Source organism: Meriones unguiculatus, chromosome 6 (assembly GCF_030254825.1).
Source record: "Meriones unguiculatus strain TT.TT164.6M chromosome 6, Bangor_MerUng_6.1, whole genome shotgun sequence".
Lineage (NCBI taxonomy): Eukaryota > Metazoa > Chordata > Mammalia > Rodentia > Muridae > Meriones > Meriones unguiculatus.
The window spans coordinates 121,069,894-121,091,672 of NC_083354.1; the positions used below are offsets into that span (position 1 = coordinate 121,069,894).

The 21,779-nt window shown below is 41.0% G+C and overlaps 1 protein-coding gene across 3 annotated transcripts in view; it reads right to left on the reverse strand.

The window, feature by feature from the left end:
• The window catches only part of Tox (thymocyte selection associated high mobility group box), a 309,256-nt gene that overhangs the window by 15,294 nt on the left and 272,183 nt on the right, over positions 1–21,779 (reverse strand). For all 3 annotated transcript variants that reach the window (XM_060385956.1, XM_060385957.1, XM_060385958.1), the window contains exons 5-6: positions 18,707–18,937; positions 6,645–6,725 (exon numbers count right to left, since the gene is read on the reverse strand). In XM_060385956.1, coding sequence (XP_060241939.1) covers positions 6,645–6,725; positions 18,707–18,937 — 312 coding nt within the window. The remainder of the gene's footprint in view (positions 1–6,644; positions 6,726–18,706; positions 18,938–21,779) is intronic.

Here is a 21,779-nt window from a genome sequence, read left to right on the forward strand (position 1 = left end):
GCTATACACTGGCTGGAAGAGAAGGAATGTCAGTACTTCATGCTGCTTTTTGTTCACATATACTACCCTTCAGCTTCATTGCTTAATTAAGAATAATTATTAAGCTTTTTGAGATTATATCACCTCCCTTTTCTTTCTTCCCTCCACGCCCTTCCATGTACCCCTCCTTGCTCTCTTTCACATCCATCACCTCATTTTATTTAATTGTTGATTCCTGAGCACATAAATACAACCTGCTCAGTCCATATAATGTTCCCTGTTTGTGCATTTTCATGGCAGACCGGCTGGATATCAGATGAACAATTATTGTGCTGTTCCCTGGGGAAGACTGTACTGCCCTCAGCATTCCTCAGCTGCCTGTGGTTCTTTGTCTGGGATCTAGGCTTGTGAGTTTCCTCCTTCCACAGCTGCATGTCTTTTGGAGGCATCCTTGTTCAGGTGATGTTTGGGTAGCTATAGGACCTCATCGGGATGCTTGCAGAGTCCCACCAAAATGTAGAGAATTTGTGTCTTTATGCAAAGGTCAGTCATTTAGTTGGGGAAAAGCCAGCCTGTAGCTCCACTTCTGACCTACTATTAATTAGAGCAGTGTGACTACCACCCATTAATTATAGTGACCTGTATTGGAGATAGGTAGAATACATTCATTTCAGACAGCGAACAGTCGTGAATTCATAATCTCACTAAATGGTAATGTGAAGAAATCACAAATTTAGTATTTCCTCACTGTTCTTCCAATGAAAATGCAAAAGCAATACAACAATTCTGCCAATCAGCTGCACCACATCGAGGGTCTCCATACCTTCTATGGAGTGAGAAATGAGTTAGAAATCAGAATTACTCTCTCAGATATGTTGAGTAACTTAAATTTTATTTCTACATTCAACCTTTTCATTTTGCAGTATCTCATGTCAATCATCTGACAAACATGGTATTACTAGTGTGAACTGAGAAAAATATTTTGGTACTTTTAGAAGAGAGATGTGCTCTTTAATCTTTTTTTTTTCTTTCAGTTCTGGAGATTGGACATAAGACTTCATGCATGCTAGGTAAGGGCTCTACCACAAAACAGGTTGACCTGTTGTTTACCATTGGTTTCTTTTTCTTCTTTTTTTGCATATGGATTTTATTTATTTATAAGACACAGTTATTTATAAGAACAGTTATGAAACAATCAGGAAACTCAGACATAAAGGTTATATTCAAAATATATAGCTCCTTTGTATTTGCCAACCATGAAGAAAATGCCATCTATCCTGTCTAGATGAGTCAAAAGTTTTGTACCTAAGTCATTCTCTATCATATCTTATATTTTATATTGGGCCAGAAGGCTGAAGATGATGCTCCAACATTATATAGAGAGAATGGGTGACTGACCAGGCAGTAAACTGTCTCTGTCATTTCTTAGTTTTGGGAGCTGCTTGCCTGCACTATGTATGTAAGTAATAATTTTATTTTTTTTCTCAAGTCTCTGATGGAGTTGAAGACTAGACAGGCATAGTTTCATTTAGGCTTAAGTTGTTTAGAATTTAAAAAAATGTTTTAAGGTCTAGACAGATGTTTTTTTACTGTTGGTTTCTAACTATGCTCTCTTTCCTCTTGTATTTGAACCATGGGATTTAGATGATGTATTCTTTAGGGAAAAATGAAAGCTAGCAGCAGCAGAGACCTTTTGGGACTTAGAGTGGAGACTTCTTTTGAAATATGTAAAGTACACAAAGGGTATAGGACTAACTGCCTTAAGAGAGTTCTTATTAAGCACATTGATGACCATCCAAGAGAACTTCATTCTCATTTACTTTGTATAATGAAGATGATTCTGCAGAGGATATAAATGCCTCCATTTTGGTATGATATATGCTATAAAAATGAAAGATTGTAAAACTAATTGTTATTTAAAATAGCAAAGTATAAACACAAGACATAAAACTCAGTGGAAGCAATAATATAAGAGTTGCTGGACCAAATCAAATTAATAGTCCATCTAATTTGATTCTTGTTTTCAGTACTGACCAATACTTGATGCATTGAAAATTAAACAAAATTTATGCACCTCCTCTATTGTACATTGTTACTTCTGGGAAGCAAATCCTTCCTAGCCCTTGCAGGTGATTAACTTAAACCCTGAAGCATGAGATTTTATTATCTTTAAATCACAATCTTGGCTCAGAGCTTCAAATTTTATGTTAACAGTCATAAAATGATCCATCCCATTTGCAAATTCACACTCACTATTTGTCTCAAAAGCTCTCCACAGCATGAATTCTGGAGTTTATCTCATTCTCCAAAAAGAAAACATTTTCTTCTTTCTAATTTACTCTCCTTTAATTGAAACTGTGCCTTGAGTTTCTTTAGTATTGGTAATAGCATCAAAGAGCTTAATTAATTTACTTAAATGCCATCCTGTCATATATATATATATATATATATATATATATATATTTTTTTTTTTTTTTTTTTTTTTTTTTTTTCTCAAAGAAATGTTCTCACTGTCCCTTCTAAGCTTTAAAAGCCTACTTTAGAAGCCTCTACTTTAAGAGAGGAAACCTCTTTGGGTGAGGCTATAGTGAGCATCTCTAATCCCTGTACTGCTACAGTGAGATGGGCAGAGACAGGGGAGGCATAGCCCAGCATTCCCAGCAATGAACAGGAGAGCCTGTCTCCGACTAGGAGCAGGGTGGGGACCGACACTGAGATTTTCCCTATCACATGACTCACTGTGGCACTTCCCTCTCTCACACAAAAACACATTTCTCTCTCTCTCACACATTGACACACCCCTTGTGCTGCCTAGTTTTTTTGCCAACTTGACACAAGTTTGAGTCACTAAAGAAGAGGGAGCCTTAGTTAAGACAGGGTTGCTGCAAGCCTGTAGGGCATTTCCTTAATTAGTGATTTATGTGGGAGGGCCCAGCTCATTGTGGATGGTGCTATCCCTAGGCTGGTGGTCCCTGTTTACAAGAGAAAGCAGGCTGAGCAATCCAGGTGGAGCAAGCCAGTGAGCAGCATCCCCTCATGGCCTTTGCATCAGCTCCTGCCTCCAGGACTCTGCAAATGTAAGCCAAATAAACCTTCTCCTCTGTCCAAGTTGCTTTTGGTCGTCGCTATGCTATTCTGTTTCATTGCAGAAATAGCATCCCCAACACCCTTTTACAAAAAGAATATCACACATATGATGGTGGCTTCAAGCAACAATGATACTTTCACTTATCATTTCACACGCACCCAAATGCTTTCTCCTGAGCTGGCATCTGAGCTGGCTGTTGTGGCAGAGACTATATGGGCACTGCTTTGTTGGAATTCTCTTCAGAGTCTGAGGGACACTATTTTTTACATATCTTCACACAACTTTTTTGCCTTTTGATGGTGAATTCAATTTTTGGAACTAGTGAATAATGAGTTGAGGCCAAAGCTGTGGTTTCTGTCTATGTGATGTTTGGAGAAAAGAATGAGGTGTGAAAATAATGTAACAAGATTGATTTTCTAGAGTGGCTCATAAACTTTTCCTGACTGCAGTTTTAAATGGGAGTTTCAAAAAATATCTCTTGAACCCTGGGAGCAATAAAAAAATGAGTTTCTGGCCTCCCAAGGTGACTTCTATGAATGCAACACTCATTTGGGGAATATAAATCCTGGTCTATGTGGGGAAATGAAACTACTTCCATTGCTTTGAAGCTCTATATTGCTTTCAACGTAACGATTTAGACTCGTGTCTAGGAATTTCTTAGTCTATGGAAAAACCATATTTCTTTAAGCTGTATTTAATAGCCCAACTCAGTATGACCTTCCATAGTAGACCTTCCACACTGCCCAAGGTAGCATGACTCCACTTTCTTCGTGGCCTTCTTACCGGACTCAAGAAGCCCAATTTAGTTAAGGAACCTACATAGCTTCCGGGGATCAAGAAACATCCCACAGGGACCAGCCTATCTGTGTTTGTCTCTTAGTACTTGCCAGCAAGCCTGACATGCAGCAGTGTCCTGAAGGCCTGGGCTTGCTGCCTAGTGTGGCCTGGAGTGGGAAGAGTATGCAGTAGCAGACTATGCTATGACCACAAATGAGAGAGATCTGCTGGCCTAGGAATGCACGAGAAATGCATGCACCGAATAGAAAATTGGCTGGGTGTGGATGTGAAATGAAAAGCCTGGCAAGGACACAAGAAAGCAGATGTGAGGACAACACAGTGATTCTTGGGTGGATTGACCTTTGTGGTAAGAGTGAGAGAGGATGCCATGTCATTCCATAACTTTAGGATGGTGGGGACTTGGAAGATGAAGAAGAGTACTGTGTTTAGCCCCCTGAGCAACATGGTCCAGAGAAAGACAAGGACCAAAGAAAAGCAATGCTGCCACGACACTGGTTATCTCCTTGCTATTTTCCTCTTCAATGGAATGCTGGCAGTTAAGCCTGTTTCAAGGACTACAGCACGTAGAGCTTTTTCTCATAAAGTGAGCTTTTAAATCTGAGATGCCCATTCATTGACACCCCCTTCCACATTTGCACTGAGAATAAATCCTAGTTCCTTTCATTGTCCCATATGGCATCCATGCACACATGCCTCTAATCACTCAGGTCTGGCCACAGTGGTCTCCTCTGAGATGCTGTTCTCCCTTCCTTTGGGCATTTTGGTTTTGTAAGGTCAAGTCTTCTCTTGCCCTCATCTTCAATGCCACATTTTCCAAGAGGCTGCTGAGAATCAGTCTAGCCAAGCGTTGGGTTTGGCAAACCTCAATAACTTCTTAGCCAGTACTTCTACTCATAGCCTTCCACGCCTAAACCATGCCTTTTATAGGAAGAGCACAGGTTGCTCGTTCTCAACTATCTCCTCTCTTCCTGGCATAGAGCTACATCCACATGCTCAGGAAAACTTGCCAACATATCTACAAATTACTGAACAATAACAAAAGAATAGATCCTGGCTGGCACATGGTGGACTCTTGGAATTATGATTACTGTTTGTTGCTTTAAATTTATAACATAGTACAAGATTTTAATGCAGAAAACAGATGTTTGCATTTGAGTAGTCCTGGGTTGCCTTGTCATAATTAAACTGGAAAAGCATTATGCTGCCATGTGCTCTATGGAGGTAGGCCGTAAATTTGTGGTTGTGGAGAAGGCAATGCAGCAAATGCTTTCAGGGGCATCTCTCTGACCCATGGAGATTGAAACTTTCCTTCAATCTGTATACACATCCTAGAGAACCATACACAAATAGAGATTCAACAGCTCCAGCAAAATTTCTAGCTGCTAAAGAGAGGAAAAAAATTGTCAGAGTAAGCTGTAAAAAATGTGCACGGTTTCTTAAATGTAGAAAAGGCAATCTGCAGTGTTTCTACAAATTGCCATGTACTGAGGGCTGCAACTTGGAGACAGAACAGGGAGCAAAGCTGCAGCTAATAGCAAATCTGGTGAAGCATGCTTTGGAAGTGGAGGCTTAGCCAGGGCTGTGGCATCCTGGTGGCAATCTGCATGGCGTTAGCCAGAGGGCTTTGTATCAGGAACGACACTTCCCATGTTGATTTTTCTCTCATGGCAAAGCATGGCAACTAAATTCTCTCATATTTGAGAGAAACAAATTTGCTAACATCAATCTGTCTAATGGTGAGATGGATCCTCCATGTAATGGAGGCTTCGTTAAACTTTTCTAATCGATCTCTGAATTCTGCCTGCATACTGAAATGTGAGCTCAGGTGAAAATACAAACTAAAGGAGTTAGACCCATCAGAAAGAGATTTGGAATGAGACAGTAAGAAAGAAAAATTTAATTTTAAATCATAAACTAAGTTTCCTGCAACACCATGGCTTCGAGGTGAAGCAGAGGTTGGAGCAGAGCAATGCTGTGCTGACATCGTTAGATATTTGTAGTTGGCTTTCTTTCTTCCTCCCCGATTCCAACATGTTCAGTGTGTATTTTTGCTGATACAAAAAAGCTAATGTACTTTTTAAAGGGTTGTCAGGACAGAAATGGATATTTGTGGATGTAAAAAGAATCATTCTTGTGGATGAAGCCAATGAAATCCAGAGCCTATGGCCACAATGAACAAAGTAATAGCAACCTGAATTTGATGAGCTGCTATGTCAAGTCCTAGGTGTAGCCCTGTTGCTCAGTGGTCACCCTCCTGAGAACTCTATGCAAGGAAATGGGTTTTTAGTAACATGACACAAGAGTCAACTCTCTAGTGCATAGAATAAGCAAGGGCTAACATAAAAGATATTCTGAAGCATAAAATACTTTTCAGTATACTCATTTATAAACAGAATGAAGTGATTTTATATCCTGATGACAATATAATGAGACAAGAACTTGAAGTGGGTGGCATCTCCTCAGGAAAGGCTCACACAGTGGAAGGCGGGTAAGGGTCAGCCTGGAGTCAGGTTCTAGCTGAGAACGTGTGCTATGTTTAGCTACGAAAGCAGCAATCCACAGGTAGATAGTGTCTTACCACCACATACAGCTCTGGTTTTCTAGTGAGGAACAAATATTTCCACAGCACACAATTTTGTTAGGTTGTACTGTTTTTTTTCCCCCAACAAACAAAATGGTGTAGAAACGTTAACATGATCGTTTTTTGCCTTTAAATGACTATCAGAGTCTGTACAACATGGCCACAGAACCGTCAGAGTATCAAACAATAGCAGGTTACCTTGGATACAAGGCTGGCTCTGTATGCTGCTAGCTGCTTCAGGTATTCCTTCTTCGCAGCCTCAGTTTTCTTCTTATAGACCTGTGGCAGTAACAGAGAGCCTTAAATTAGACCATGCATCTGCTTCTGCTTCAAGGGACAGACAATACAGAAAGGTAATTGCACACACACACACACACACACACACACACACACACACACACACACAGAGATAATTATGTAATAATTATAATATTATATGTTTTCTTCCTAAAACGGGTTTGAAAGAAGAATGAAAACAAACCGTTTGAAAAGAATGAAAAATTGTAAAGTTTTGCACTTTTCAGAATGCAAAAAGGGTGTTCAGAATGAAAAGGATCTGTGAGCATGGAAATAATCAGCAGCATCGATGAAGCTTTCTGAAAAGCCTGACCCAGAAATAACATGTTCATATTTACACAAAGGGCAGTAATTCGACAGTACAGCAATATTCTAACGTTTATGGTCCACACCGAACACAATACTGACATGGGATTCACGGATGATACATTGTATACAGTGTGAAGATCAACGGACAGGCATTGGCATTTGTGGGCTGGTCACAATTTTAAGAGCCTCCAAGTTATATTTCCAAGGCTTTGGGAATCAGAAGCGGCAGGCAAGGGCACAGTTAGGACTGGAATGGTGTGGTCAGTGGCCAGGGACACAACCTGCCCCACCACATGGCCTGTGTGTCGTGTCCTTTTCAACAGAAACATGGATGACAGCCACGAGTGTTCTGCAACAAACAGATACTCACAGGGGCTTAAAAAAAAAAAAAAAAACTAAAACAAAAGCAGTGAAACGCAACAAAATCTGAGAAGTGACCGGCTTCTGTGTGGCAGAGGTCCTGGTGGGCTACTTAAACGGGAGAAGGGGCAGAGCAGAAGTGAGGATAAGCTGGGGTACAGACAGGTTCATCTTCTGCCCTGAGGCTGTGTTTCATGGATCCAAAGTTCTGCAGTCTTTTAAAATCAGCCCAAGTGAACAAAATGCTCTTCAGCATTTAACGTCGAAATGGAAGTGCGTTTGCCCTGCTGTGACTAATAACCAGAGTCAGGTTAATATTGAGAAGTGGTCTAGAATCTATTCGGGCAGTTAAATGGGCTTGTGTCTAAGGCCAAGCACCGGGCAGCTAGCAGTAGAGGACAATCTTTACTTTCTAATGACAGTGGTTTGCTGAGCCCAGAGCACAACCCTGAAATTTGAGATGTGAGAAATACTATTTACTCATGAATATTTTAACTTCAGCAGAACTCCAGGTAAACAATCAGCTATGCTTACAGCAGAATTACAGCAGGACCTATGAAATGATTGGGATTACTCTCTTTTAGGGAGTCATGAAGCTTTGATTTCTTTCTTTTTTCTTTTTCTTTTTTGAGACAGGGTTTCTCTGTGTAAAAAGTCTTGCCTATCCTGGGCTCACTTTGTAGACCAGGCTGGCCTTGAACTCACAGAGATCCTCCTGCCTCTTCTTCCTAAGTGCTGGGATTAAAGGCCTGCATCACCACACCTAGCCTAGATCTTTGACTTTCACATGTAGAATTTTTTATAATAAAAACTAATTGAAGCAAACATTAATCAGTGCCATATTATCATTTGATCATCCTACCATCTTTACTAAATAACAAAGCAATGAAAATGAGAAATGCCAGTTAGGAGTTTTGTCACTGTTCTTAGTAGAAAAGTTGAAGTATCAGGCTGGAGAGATGGCTCAGAGGTTAAGAGCACTGTTCCTGAATTCAATTCCCAGCAACCAGGTGGTGGTTTACAAGTATCTACAGTGAGATCTGGTGCCCTCTCCTGGCATGTAGGCATACATACAGAGAGAGCACTCATATACATAAAATTTTTTTTAAAAAGTTAATATATCTTTTGATTGAAGCACAAGAGTGTCATAGATTTACAGGACTATTGCAGAATTCAAATCCAGAATCCTCCGTGGAAATTCTCAGTTGAGTACAAATGACATTTTCATTGAGTTTCTAGTTTCTGCTGCTTTAACTTTAAAGGTTATGGTCCGTACTTGCTTCAGCCCACATTTAGAAACAGAGTGCTTCTGATCTTTATTGATTTTTTCCTTTTCTTTTCCTGTGAGAAATAATTCTCTTACTAGTTTTTCCTTAAGCTCTTTTCTCCATGATATAGTTTGTAAACAATGGCTTTAAGCACACTCTTTACTCTTATTACCTTAAGGTGGCTGTGAGGGACTGGAGTGATAGCTCAGTGGAAAAAGTGCTGCAAGGGTTTGGTTGTGAATCCACAGGACCAGTGTGAGTGGCTTGGCGTGGCTGTGCATGCCTGTGGCCCTAGCATGATGGGGTAGAGACAGGGGATCCCAAGAGCTGAGCTTGCTGGCCCGGCAGCCTAGGAGAAACAGCAAGCTTCCTGTTGAGAAAGGCCTTGTTAACGCAACAAGGCAGAGAGCCATAGAGGAAAAGACCCCAAACCCTCTTCTGATTTGTGCATGCATACATAGGGCATATGTGCCTATACATTCATGTGTATGCATACATCAAACACACACACACACACACACACACACACACACACGGTTTTGAGAGGTATTTTCTCCTATACACACTGATATCTTAGAAAATTTTAAGGCAAATATTTAGCAATATTTCCATTTTAGTAAATAAATCTTCGACACTTCTAAGTATCCCAAATAATTCTATCATGATTTTAATTAATATGCAATGCTGCACCTCCCGTTGACTGATTAAGGTTCACTTAGGTGTCAGTGGGGCTTAGAATACATACTGGCCTCCAGTCTTGCCTGAAATATTGTTTCCTAAGCAGCAAAGGGAATGTGGCCTGATGGAGCGCTTCCCACCTTTCTTTTCTTTGGTTCCTGTTGAAACAGCACCAGTGTAAATATGATGTTACTCTTTGTTGGGCTGCAGGTAGTTAACGCCACACAAAGTGTTAACATTCCTGCCGTGTGTCCAGTTAACAACTAGGAGAGGGAGTGACTCCCTGCCCTCCATGCTGAACATAAGGCCCGGTTCCACCCCAAGATCGATGCTGTTCCAGGATACCTGACTAGCACTCAGACATCCCTGTTTCACAAATGGCTCCCCATCGGCTATTGATGACGGGCTATGTTGGGATCATTGTGTAAATGCCTAAACACCACTTTAGGGGAGAGTAAACTCATCACTTCACATTAGGTGGATTGATGGGTGCACACGTTCCCAAATAGCTGCAAATGTTCAGAGGGAGAATCCGAAGGGGGTCATTTCAGGAGGCATATTTCTGTAATTGTGTTTAAAGGGGGATAGCCCAGATCAGAATGGAAATCTGAGGTTGTCTACCCAGCGATAATTAGGCCCTCCACCTTTGAGAACTACCTAATGATTCCAACACTACACAGTGCGTACGCCTCTCTGCTGCTGTTCTCTGAGAACTGGGCTAGCGTGCTGTTGGAATTCTATATTAATAGAAATGTCCGAAGACCTCAAACCTGAGTGAATGATATTCATTGTAAAAAAGATTCCACACGTAAAGGATGTAGGGGGAAATTCTTAATTTAGAACAGAAATTTCAAGGTAACTGCTATAAAGCCCTGAAAGATGTTTTAAAACTTCAAGTTATGGATGGCAAAAGCCCTTCATTTGCAGAAACCAAAGGGGTTGTGGGATTGTATTTGGCAGTGAACAATCACTTCGGTGATCTAATGCATGAACCTGACCTGAGAGGATGGGTCTGATTTATGTCAAAGTTAAGTTTGGGAAAGGCATAGCTTCTCTTAGGAAAGACAAATATTTTAAAGGTATGTGATTCATACAGTAAATATTAGTGTTCTGTTGAGCTGCAAAATGGCTTCCAAATGGGCCACAGCTGTTTGAAATAAAGTACAAAGTTGGCCAGGAGAGGATTTAAAAATCATAATACATCATTTATCATTTCCCCAGCTCATCTAAACACTTTTGAATCCATCCTTCCTTAACACAGTTATATGCTGCGGTTTGTTATTCCAAGAAAGCCACCATTTCCTATCTAAGGATTGCATCTCATTGGTTAAACTCAAACATATATAACAGCTAACCCAAAACACACACAGATAGACATCAGATAGCAGTTCTGGAGAGCCCAGATCCTGTTCATGCGATCCTGTGATTCATGGAATGCTCTAAATACCACTGAGTACATGTGTTTTTATAGGCTGATAATCCCTAATTAAAATCAGCAGTTCAACGTCAGTGAATATGACACAGTTAAACAGAAGAAATTCTTATGCAATCTGTCAGTTCACTCTTGCATGCTTCTTCCACAAACAATCCACCCAGCTAATCGAGAAAAGCAAAATCTTAAAAATACTCGTTAATTCTCTCTTCCTTCTTTCTGGCTCGGGCTCGTAATCTCTAGTCATTTTACTTTAACAGTTGTTACAGTCATAGGAAAGGGTGCAAAATCCTTCTTACTTTGAATTCTATTCAAACCTCATTTAAAAACTGACAAGGTGTTTTCTTTTTTGGTGAAGTGCAAATATATATATATATTTTTTTCCACTACCATTTCTTATTTATAGAAAATGCTTAGCAACAGAATTATGTATGAAGAAGAATAACTTCCTCACAAACCCAGAGATACCTCTTCAGAAAAATTTCATCTGTGGTCGGCCCTTTCACGGCGGACTTCGTTTAGTTCAGTCAGGGAAAATGCATCAGTATTTTACCAGCAGCTTGACCCTTAATAAGGTGACCTCCCCACTTTGTGTATGTTGTTCAACATTTTCTTTTTTTTTTAATTTTAATTTACTTTTATTTTTTTTTATAACTGATTTACTTTATATTCTGATTGTCCTCATCTCCTCCTGGTCCCACCTTCCGTCTCGCCCCCCCCCCCAGATGGTAGGGAAGAGGGCTCAGCATTTTCTTAAGGATATTCTAAGGATATTTCTTAAGGATATTCTAGTATTTCATAAGGTACTGTTTAGAGGACCAAAAACATTACATGATGTGACAAAAATCTTGCTATCAGTTCCTTCTGAGGACTGTCTGATACCCCTGCAGGGTTTCATCCATATTAGTACCACCTTATCCTGGCTAGTAGGGACCAGAAATGGGCAGCTTTAGAAATGGCTACAAAACATATCTCCTGATTTATTAAATGAAGATGACTATGTAAATATCATATTGTTAGTTAGTTAATTACTCTAAATCAATAGACTGACTCCTATAGGCCTAATGTAGCGTGAAGCATGAAGGATGCAAAAAGAAAACAGCACTAAAACTATACTTCAGTTACATGCTCCTTCTTGTTGTCATTGTCAGGCACTTTTACATGGATTTAGTTCCTCCAAAAGAACACTGCCTGGGCGTTATTACCCTCATCCCCAGAACAGAGAATCCAGGCGCAATAAACAATAATACACTAGGAGCGAATCAAGGTAATTTGGAATCAGAGATTCATTTGTGTTTGCTCACTACCCCTCCCCCCCCGAAATGAAAACGCCCCCAGATGCCTCTTGAAATTCGAAATTGCAAGGCCTGGTCTCTTTCTCACGGTAGAAGTCCAGCATTCAGGGCAGCATCTGATACATAGTAGGTGCTCAGGAAACATAATCAGACGTCACCAAATGACAGGATTCTGAGAAATGTGTTGGCAGGGGAATGGTTACGATGTGCTGCAATGGCACGAGGCCGTGCAGCTATACATGAAGCACAGTTGTTCACACAGGCCAAGTTGACAGAAGCAAGGGCGCGCTCCCCGGGGCAGTATTTATTGCATAAAAATCCCTGGGATTGGGCTTCACCTTTTATGATTCAGCATTAGCATGGCTGTTAAGGATAAATCACTAAATTGCATCTTCTAAATTAAAACATACATCACTAGAAAGAGAGAACTTGAAAGATAGCTACGCAGCCTATTCCACACATATGTACAAACGAGAAGTTGTAACAGACCGGAATGGAATCAATATCACCTTGGAGTTAACTTCTCACCAAAGCTATGGGGACTTTCAAGGGAATTATTAGCTCCCACTGTGTGCAGAATATAAATATCCACACGCCTGTTTTACACGTTTACACCCATGGTGCTGTGAAACATCTCATTGATGTATCAGTATGTACATGCATACATACGTACATGGCTTTAGAAGCAAGATATGCTTAACACTTCAAGTTATAATCTAACGGCTCACCTGCAAATTTCTATGAATGTAAACTTTGCTTACATGCTATGATCTTTATTATTTTTTGCCAATTAAAATTTCCTTCATACGTTATTTGAATATTGTACATTTTTTTCCAGAATAGCCACTTTTTATGTTTTTCTTGTCTGTTTTTTGGGGAGTATTATATATGAGCACAATGTATTTTCATCATATCTACCCCTCTATAACTTGTCCAACTCTCCCTGTGTCCTTCCCAATATCTCCCTCTAAAGTTCATGTCCTCTGAGTGTGTGTGTGTGTGTGTGTGTGTGTGCTGCCCTTTGCACTTGGGTATAGGGCCAAGACTCCTGAATAAACAATTGCCTTGTTGGGGAACACAACAAGTCTATAAGTAAATTGCTGAGATAAACTTACACCTCTTCAAATGCTGTAGAGTGGCAGGGTTTTCATTAACCTTAAGAATGGTTGACATAAAATCTAGATTTTGTCGTAAGATAAAGGGCAAAACCCCCAGCAGCATTTATGTGGTGGGTGTCTGAGCACCAATGAGGAGTAAATGATTTGATTCCACAGGCTCAGAGGAATTGTCAGCTGCTTCCTAAGTATAATTCTGGCTCTTCATATCCCTGCTGCTTCTAATTTAGCAGGACAGGCTCATAATTGAAGCAGATTAACTATTTACACTTGCCCCTTCTACCAGGGAAGAAGAGGCAGCAGCAGGAAGAAGAAGGAGGAAATTACATTCTTCCCACTTGTGTCAGATCTGCCCTTATATAAACACATTAACAGTAATTTCATGAGGCGTCAAACATAGGAATAAATACTGAGAGATAAAATAATGAGGTGCTGCTATTGAGCTGAACTGCTGGGGCTAATATCCTTGGATATGAATTATGCATCCCGAAAGAAGGCATATGCTACAGTATTCAAACACGTTCCCGGCAAGTGATATCTGCTCATTAGGCTGTGCATCTCGAGGTAAATCCACTCTCTTCTTCCAGGACAGGACTAGCATTTACAAAAATACACTCTCCAGGCACCCGTGGGCTGCGGTTTCTCCTGAATACACCAAAAACCGAGTAGGCTTTCCACTCCATTTTTAGCATAACAGCATGTTTATTTAGCTCTTGGCTGCAGCTTTAAAGCCATTTAACGTAATGTAAACAAGAACATTTTGTTTGTAATTTGCTAAATGTCTTACAGCCCGACTGTGTCTCCAATTAGGAACTTAAGGTTCATTTAGTAATTTACATCTGGTTCTGATTTTAAGGTGACTTGCCATGACTAAAAGGGACTCAAGAACCCTTTACAGCTCTTTGGGTCAACCTGTTCTGCCAGAAGCTGACCAGTCCTTTTATTTTTATAGAGTGTGAATTATCTTATATTGTCATCATATGCTCAGGTCCTGTATCAAGATGGTTAGAATCAGAGCAAAGGTATGGAGGTAGATGAGAAATGTAGATGGAACCTTGTTTAAAAAAGGGGGTGGGTGTTGCTGAAACTCTAAGGAGCCACGAGGCAAGAGGATCATATTGTTAACTTATTTTTCTTCCTTTGCAGGTTCCAGTCAGGGAAAGCTAAGTAGTAAACCCCAGCATCACAGCAATACTTGTGTTTTATTCCCTTTCTCCATCTGGTGCCTTTGAAACAACTTGGTATGCTTCTGAAATGGGTTCTTCATTGTCTTACGAGTCATTAGCATTTAAAACCCCCGGTTGGAATCCCAAGCACAATTTTCTTTGCATTCCAGATTCAGCATTGTCTTCCCAAGTATTAAAACGGAGCCATCTCTGAGATGTGGAATGTGTTCAGAATCTTTGGAGGGAAGGACTCATGGGAGGGGGGCTTTGTGCTCCTTCGGGACTGTTATCACTTCTTTTGGCTTCCTTTCGATTTCTCTTCTTTGACAGAATATTTGCAAAACCAAAGTACATACAGTTTCTCATTCACCATGGAGTCTAAAATATAATGATCAGCCCCCCCCCGCCCCGTGCTGGTGTTCCATTCCCGCCTTGACTCCACACTGAGCAGGCGTGAGATGGAGACACAGTGCTCTGTTACGCGTGTTCCTTGTGGTCAGCCGAAAACTGTCCCATTGTAATCTCACTAATGATGTCTTCCCTTAAATGCAATTTTCTGCATCCCCATATTTACATTTATAGTTGGATCTGCTCATAATTTTGGGCTATTTCCAGCAACGGGCTTTTCCAGCAACTACAGCACATGAAATCTCCACATCCTAACCGAGCTGCCTACATAACGCAAAGCCGTCCGGTGGGCTTGTCTAAACCACTTCAGGAGTGTTCCTTTAAAAATACAGAGCAGTAGGTAGGCTCCCCGCATTTGAATATTAAATGAGAGTTAAGTTCAATTACTTTAAGTTTGGAGCAGATATTACAGCGTGTTGGCACAGGGAGTCAGCGTAAAGGGAACGAACAGGTGGTAATGCAGCAGATATAACGTTTTGGAATGATTTCATGACATGTTTTGGAGGCCCTAGAGTGTCTTTTAGGCGGGCATGTTTGCCTCACTGGCACTTTCTGCAAACATTCAGTGACAGGCCGCCACAAAGAGCAGTAGCTGAACCACAGCCTGCCACACGCTACCTTCGCTGGTGCAGGGATGTGTCTGGGCCCTACCTGTGTTGTCTGTACTGCTCTAATCCAATTGATGGCGAGCAATGTACAGCTTCTGTCCTGATTGGACTAGAGCATCCTTAGATTGGAAGGATCAGCTCTCTGGATTCCTGCTACGGCAACAGGGAGCATCAGGCACAGTCACAGACTATCTCAGGGTAACCTCAGTTGCTCACAGCACCTTGTTTGGGTAACTCTCAAACAAGAACTCACATTTTAAAATACTTCGTTCAAGAAACTACATTTTTTTTACAACAATCTTGGCATAAATCTTTTTAGTCAGTAGATTTCGATTCTGCGATGTGAATTCTACTCTCCAACTATTATAGAATTCTATCTTTTACTTATCAAATGCATTTCCTTGAAACAGCTCAACTATTCCCATAAATGAGAGAACCCAGGGGCAGACTCATTTTGAGGTGTTTTTTTTTTTTTAAACCAAGACAGGGTTTCTCTGTATAGCCCTCGCTGTCCTGAAACTCTCTGTAGACTAGGCTGGTCTCTTAGATATCTGTAATAACTCTGAGGCAACTCACAGATCTCTGCCTGCCTCTGCCTCCCAAGTGCTTGGATTAGAGCCCTGTTCCACCACTGTCTGGTTTTGTGTTACTTGTTAAATGAAAAGAAACATGTAAGAGAGAAAAAGAAAAAAAAATGTCTTGACACATAGGTGTTTGATTAAGAAGTCTTGATGATTACATTGTCACCTCTGAATTCTGGAGTAGGGAATGGGAGGAATGTTCCCTTTTAAGATGACAGTTGATAATAGCACTTATAATCTCTTTCTCTCTCTCATTGCATACACATGTAATCACACACACATATAATTTCCTTATATGGCTAGGCACAAAGAATGTTGAAAGTGATTTTAATATTCTCCTCTTGATATATGAAAATGCAAATCACCACTGTAATAGAATTAGTAGACAAAACTTGGCTCTTTACACTTGGAATTACGTGGTTTTGATTGTATGAGCATTATGATTTTCCACCGGAAAGAAGAGTACAGACAGCTATTTTCACATTGGCAATACAAAGGAGAGCTCCTGGGCTGTGAAGTCTTTAGAGAGTACGCTCTTAAAACCCCTGCTTTAGAGTGTAGGACAGCCTTAGGACAACGGTGACCACAGGGCCACGTAAGTAAAGGCGACTGTTAGCCAGAGGAAGTGATGTTTTTGAAAGCGCAGAAGGTAAGGCAGGACAAGAGTTGTTGGCACAATCCTTGAGGAGAAGGCACATTCTGGAACTTCCTCCAGGAAATTCAATCTCAGAACAGAAGAGGACAGGGCTTGATGCCCAGAACCTTTCCAAGAGTTCATGGAGGATAAGCACAACAGCGGGATAGAGAGGCATGGATGTGACACTGTTCGGAGGTTACGGACAAAGGATGGGCTTTCTCATCCACGTGCACTTGGCCATCATCCAGTAATTCCCCACTGACTGGAGGGAAGATATCGGTCAAGTTCCTCCCTCAGTTTAAAACCTCATCTAAGACCTGGGTGTATGGAAGATAACTGAGTGCACGGAGTTCACACAGTATGTTTACCACGGTTAAGGGTGACTCTTAGCACCCAGTCTGCAGGGCAGGTCTTGATGGCATTAAGACACTGAAAATGTATATTGACTTCAGGCCATAAAGGGCCACTGACTTCACTGACTTACAGGAGTTGGGGAAATGGGAGAAGTGAGTTTTGTTTCTCTGCGTCTGGCTTTATCATTGAAACCATCACTGCTTCTAAGAGCTTGTCAGGAACCGAACAGTAAGCTAAATGGCGAGTTCTGCTCAGAGTTACTCAATGTTCCAGCTAAGTGAGTATAGAGATCATTCAGCACAGGGGGGCCTGCTTGTCTTGCTTGCTGCCAAATCTACTATGTTTGGACAGTGCTTGGCAAATATATGCTCAAAAATATCTGTCAAATAAATGAGCCAGCTTAATTTTCCTGACTCTGTTTCATAGATTTTTGGACAATTCATTATAGACCTATGAGTACTGAATAGAACAAAGGAGATAATCCAAATGTCTTTCAACAGTATAAAATCCTATGTATAGCAAAGATACTGACATAAACTAAGATTCCTCTAGAACCTAGACATTTGTCTTTTTTTTTGTTTGTTTCTTTAAAGAAAAAGCCCCAACCTCTGCTGCCCTCCCCTACTTGTGTATGTGTGTGTGTGTGTGTGATCTTGTGCCTGCCAAGGTGCATGTGTGGAGGTCAGAGGACATATTGCCTTCCATTTTGTTTGTGGAAGGGTCTCTTTGTTGTTCTCTGCTGTGCATGCCAGGCTAGATGGCCTTGAACTCACAGTGATTCGCCTGCCTCTGCCTGGCTAGGAGTTGTGTTCATTATGTATTTTGAATTCAAGTCTTCACACTTGCACAGAAAGTCCCTTACCTCTGTTTTTATATATACTTCCCCGGATGTGGTGAAGGATGATATATATTGATACATATTCCTATTAAGAATCAAATGTGATCCTTTATATATGATTAGTGTGGTATTTTCTTCAGTAGCTGTGTTTATGTTGTTATGTTTCTAACTGACCTTAATTATCATGATTATTTAATGTTTGTGGCAATAACACTGCATAGTGACAATGATCATCTAGCCTCTAGTTTACCCACAGGGTTGGTATTGCTTTTTCACATGGGTAAACTCCATTTTCTGAAACTTTGCTCTCTCAGTGTGACTTCTGACCCTCTTGTAGATCTTGTAATGACTCGTGGCATTGCCAGCATGTCCTACATGGCTTTGCCCGAGCATGGCCATCCATAAGAAGAGAAAGGGAAAACAGTCATCTGGTCCCATTTAACACAGCCCAAAGGCATGCAGTAAATATATATGGGGGATTGAATAACCCACCCTGGTGGTCTTCAGGGAAGGGCCAAGGGTAGAAACAAACTTGAGGTTCGTTTGTAAAGAGCAAAAAGGTTTTGATGACGACAGAGTAAATGGAAAGTTCTGGAGAGAGGTGTGGATAACGTTCGGAAGGGGGACTCTTAGTCTCTGTGCTCACACGAGCAACATTAAGTGATGTCATCCTGGCTGGCGGATGTGAAAGTCCTTCCAAAAGTAGCTGTGTTGTATAAACTTTTAAAGGGAACTAGCATGCTACTTATGGAAGAGTGTAAAGGGAGTTCAAGATCAAGTGGCACTCTGTTCAGATGGGACCCTCCCGAGGTCATAGCTGTGCATGGAATCTGACCCGTCTGCCTGGGGTCCACAGAAGCCAAGACACACTGTCTATGAGCAAGCGGATTCCACCCGTTTACAGCCCTTCTTACCTGTTTCTGCTCTTCTCCTAGGCCATCCCACATTGAAGCCACAATCTTAGAGACTTCGCCAAAAGTAGCATTCGGGTTCTGGCCCTTGATGGCCGCCTGCGTGTCACGAAAGAACAAAGCATAGGCAGACACGGGCTTCTGGGGCTCGTTAGGGTCCTTCTTCTTCTTTTTTTTGGGAGTTTTTGGTTTTTTCCCCATATCAGAGGCAGGCCGCTTCTCTCCCCCATTGATCTGAAATTTAAAAAAGAAAATCAAGATGGAGATATGCAGGGGCTGAGAAAATCGGTGGCTGAATCACACTGCTATTTCCCCTTGCCACAGACTCAGAACGCTGCCCAGACAACCCCCACCCAGAGATAGTTGTAAGAATAGTAGGTGTTGCTAGTGTAGTTTTATGCATAAATCTTCAGATTTTATTCCGGGGTATAGCTCAATGGTAGAAGGCTTGCCCACCATGCTAAAGGTTCTGGATCTGATCCCTAGTACCACAACAGAAACGAGACGATACAAACGAAAAGACAAGGTACCTTCATATTTCATATGATATCCACATTCCTCCCTTCCCCAATTCAATTTGTGCAGCTCTAACTTGTTTGTTCTTTTTGTAATGTTTACTGTGTATGCCATGCCTACATGGAGCTTCCACTCATTGGCCAAACTCTGCTTCTCTTCTCTCCGTAGAAGTGATGCGACTATACAAGCATATGATAATATATCTGGCTTTGCATGAGTTCCGGGGATTTGAACTCAGATCCTAACACTTGTCAGCAAGCACTTTCCTACTGTTCAGTGCTACACAGTGAAATGCTTCTCCTTACCCCCTTCACCCCTTCTCCTTCTCTGTAGCTGTGACAACAACCACCTCTTGTGGTGACCTTACTGAGCTTGTGTTCTTGTGGGGAGTTCTGATTAGCTTCCTAATTCCGATTTTAAACATTGAGTCAACATGAAATAAATGGAGATGAGCCTGATGCCTTCGTACAATCAATGGTTTATCCCAGGGGATTATGATTTTACACTTAGGGCTATGGATATAGTTGGGGGATGGACAGGGGAAAGTGTGAATCCAGCAGTGCTTATGGTTTTGAGAGTGGATATGCTCTAGAATCTGGGTCACTACTGTCCAGGGGAGCTTCCTACAGTGAGGACAAGGTTCTGTAATCTGCATTGTCCTGTTTGGTTTTCAGGAGCCACATGATGGTAATGAACGCTGAAATGAATAAGATGACTTACGGCCTTTTTAAAATTCAACTAGCTACAAATACTGATGGCTACCGTAATAAAGATCATATCCCCTAAATCTAGATTCTAGAGGTTTCTGTAACAACTTCACCTACCATTTTACTCCACTTAAAAATAAAGTACATCTTTCGCCACTGTTCTGAGGTGATTTAAGTGGTTGTTTTGACACATTTAGGAAAGCTAGTGTGCTTAAGGTACCTGATGTGAAGAATGTATTTTGTTGTTAAGCAAAGTTGACGTCATTTAGTCCTTCCTGGTGAAATGAGGATTCTGGTGAGGATTTTTTCCAGCTCGACAGTCATGTGAACTGATGAAAATAGGTAGCAACGCTACCAGTGAAGACCCACTGACCTAAATCCTACTTACACTATCTCCCAGCAGTGGCCACTCTCCCGGCTGTCCTGGCCCTTATCGTCTACTGCTGCGGTGTATTTTTCCTGCCTGTGGATAATGCGTGACTTATTCACACAGCACACCTCATGAGATGTATGTGAAAAACAACCTCCCACCATGCAGAGGAAGCAAGCTTAGTCAAGAGTTCTGTGTCTATATCAGATGATCTAAATTCATGCCCTCCTTTTTAACCATCAGCTGTGACGTCTTTCTTAAATTAAATTTTCCTGTTTTTCTACCATAAGTTAGTTTCAGATCAGTTTTTGTAATTATTGAAATGTATGTATTTATATATCTTGAAGCATATTCAAATACAAAAGATGACACATCAGAATCTTTAAAAATTAATTCATCAAAGAAACGCAAAAGTATCATCTTTGTATTTGATAATGTAAAATCAGTTTAAAAGATTTGCTGATTTTAAAAGATTTGAGTACCAACAAGAAAAAGGTTAAGTGAATTCTTTGGCTTTGTTTTCATTTGAGAAGGGTAGAGAACTGAGAACGATAGGTAAGATGACAATTAGCTAGTGACAGCTGATGGCTGCTGGAAGGGGACAGCTGACTTTCTATAGGGTTTTGACCTCTGAGTGGCTATCCAAGCCCCATTACATGCTCCTATACCCCTGTCCATACAGGTAGCGCTTAGTGAACCCAGTAGGTTTCAAAGGGGCACATAAAGTTCTGAGGTGTGGTGATTTGAATAAGAGCAGCACCGTTTAGCTCATATATTTGAATGATTTGAATGTTTAGTCACCAGAAAATATAACTGTATGAAAGAACGATAACGTTGAGAGGTATGGCCTTCCTGGAAGAAATGTGTCACTGAGCTTAGCCTTTGGGGTTTCAAAAGCCCATTTCAACTGAGACTCTCTCTCTTTCTGTTGCCTGCAGATCCGGATGTAGAACTGTCGGCTCCCTCTACAGCAATACACCTGCCTGTGTGCCACCATGCTTCCCGCCACAAGGACAATGGAGGAACCTCTGAAGTGGTAAGCCAGAACCTAATCAAATGCTTTCTTTTATAAGAGTTTTCTTGCTCATGGTGTCTCCTCACAACAATAGAACAGTGACTAAGAGAAGAGGGAAAGAGAGGGAGGGGACAGAAGAGGTATTAGAGGAAAGAGACTGGGAAAGTTGAGAAAGTTGATCACTATATATTGAGTGCATGTATGGCATTCGTTGGTTTTTTTTTTTTTTTTGGTATGGCATTCTTGAACAATTAAAAAACGTTCTGCTAGAAAAAAAATAGAAGTTGGTAACTCTTAAATTATTTACTCCAGGAGATCAAAGAATCCCATGATGACACAATGCTCTGAATCAAGTTGCAAAGCTAATGTAGGTTAACACTAGTCTATAACTTCTCCAGTTTGATCTTAAAGGAGATCCTGTGAAACTGCTGGGCTCCATGTAATTCTCTCAGAGGAAATGGTCATTAA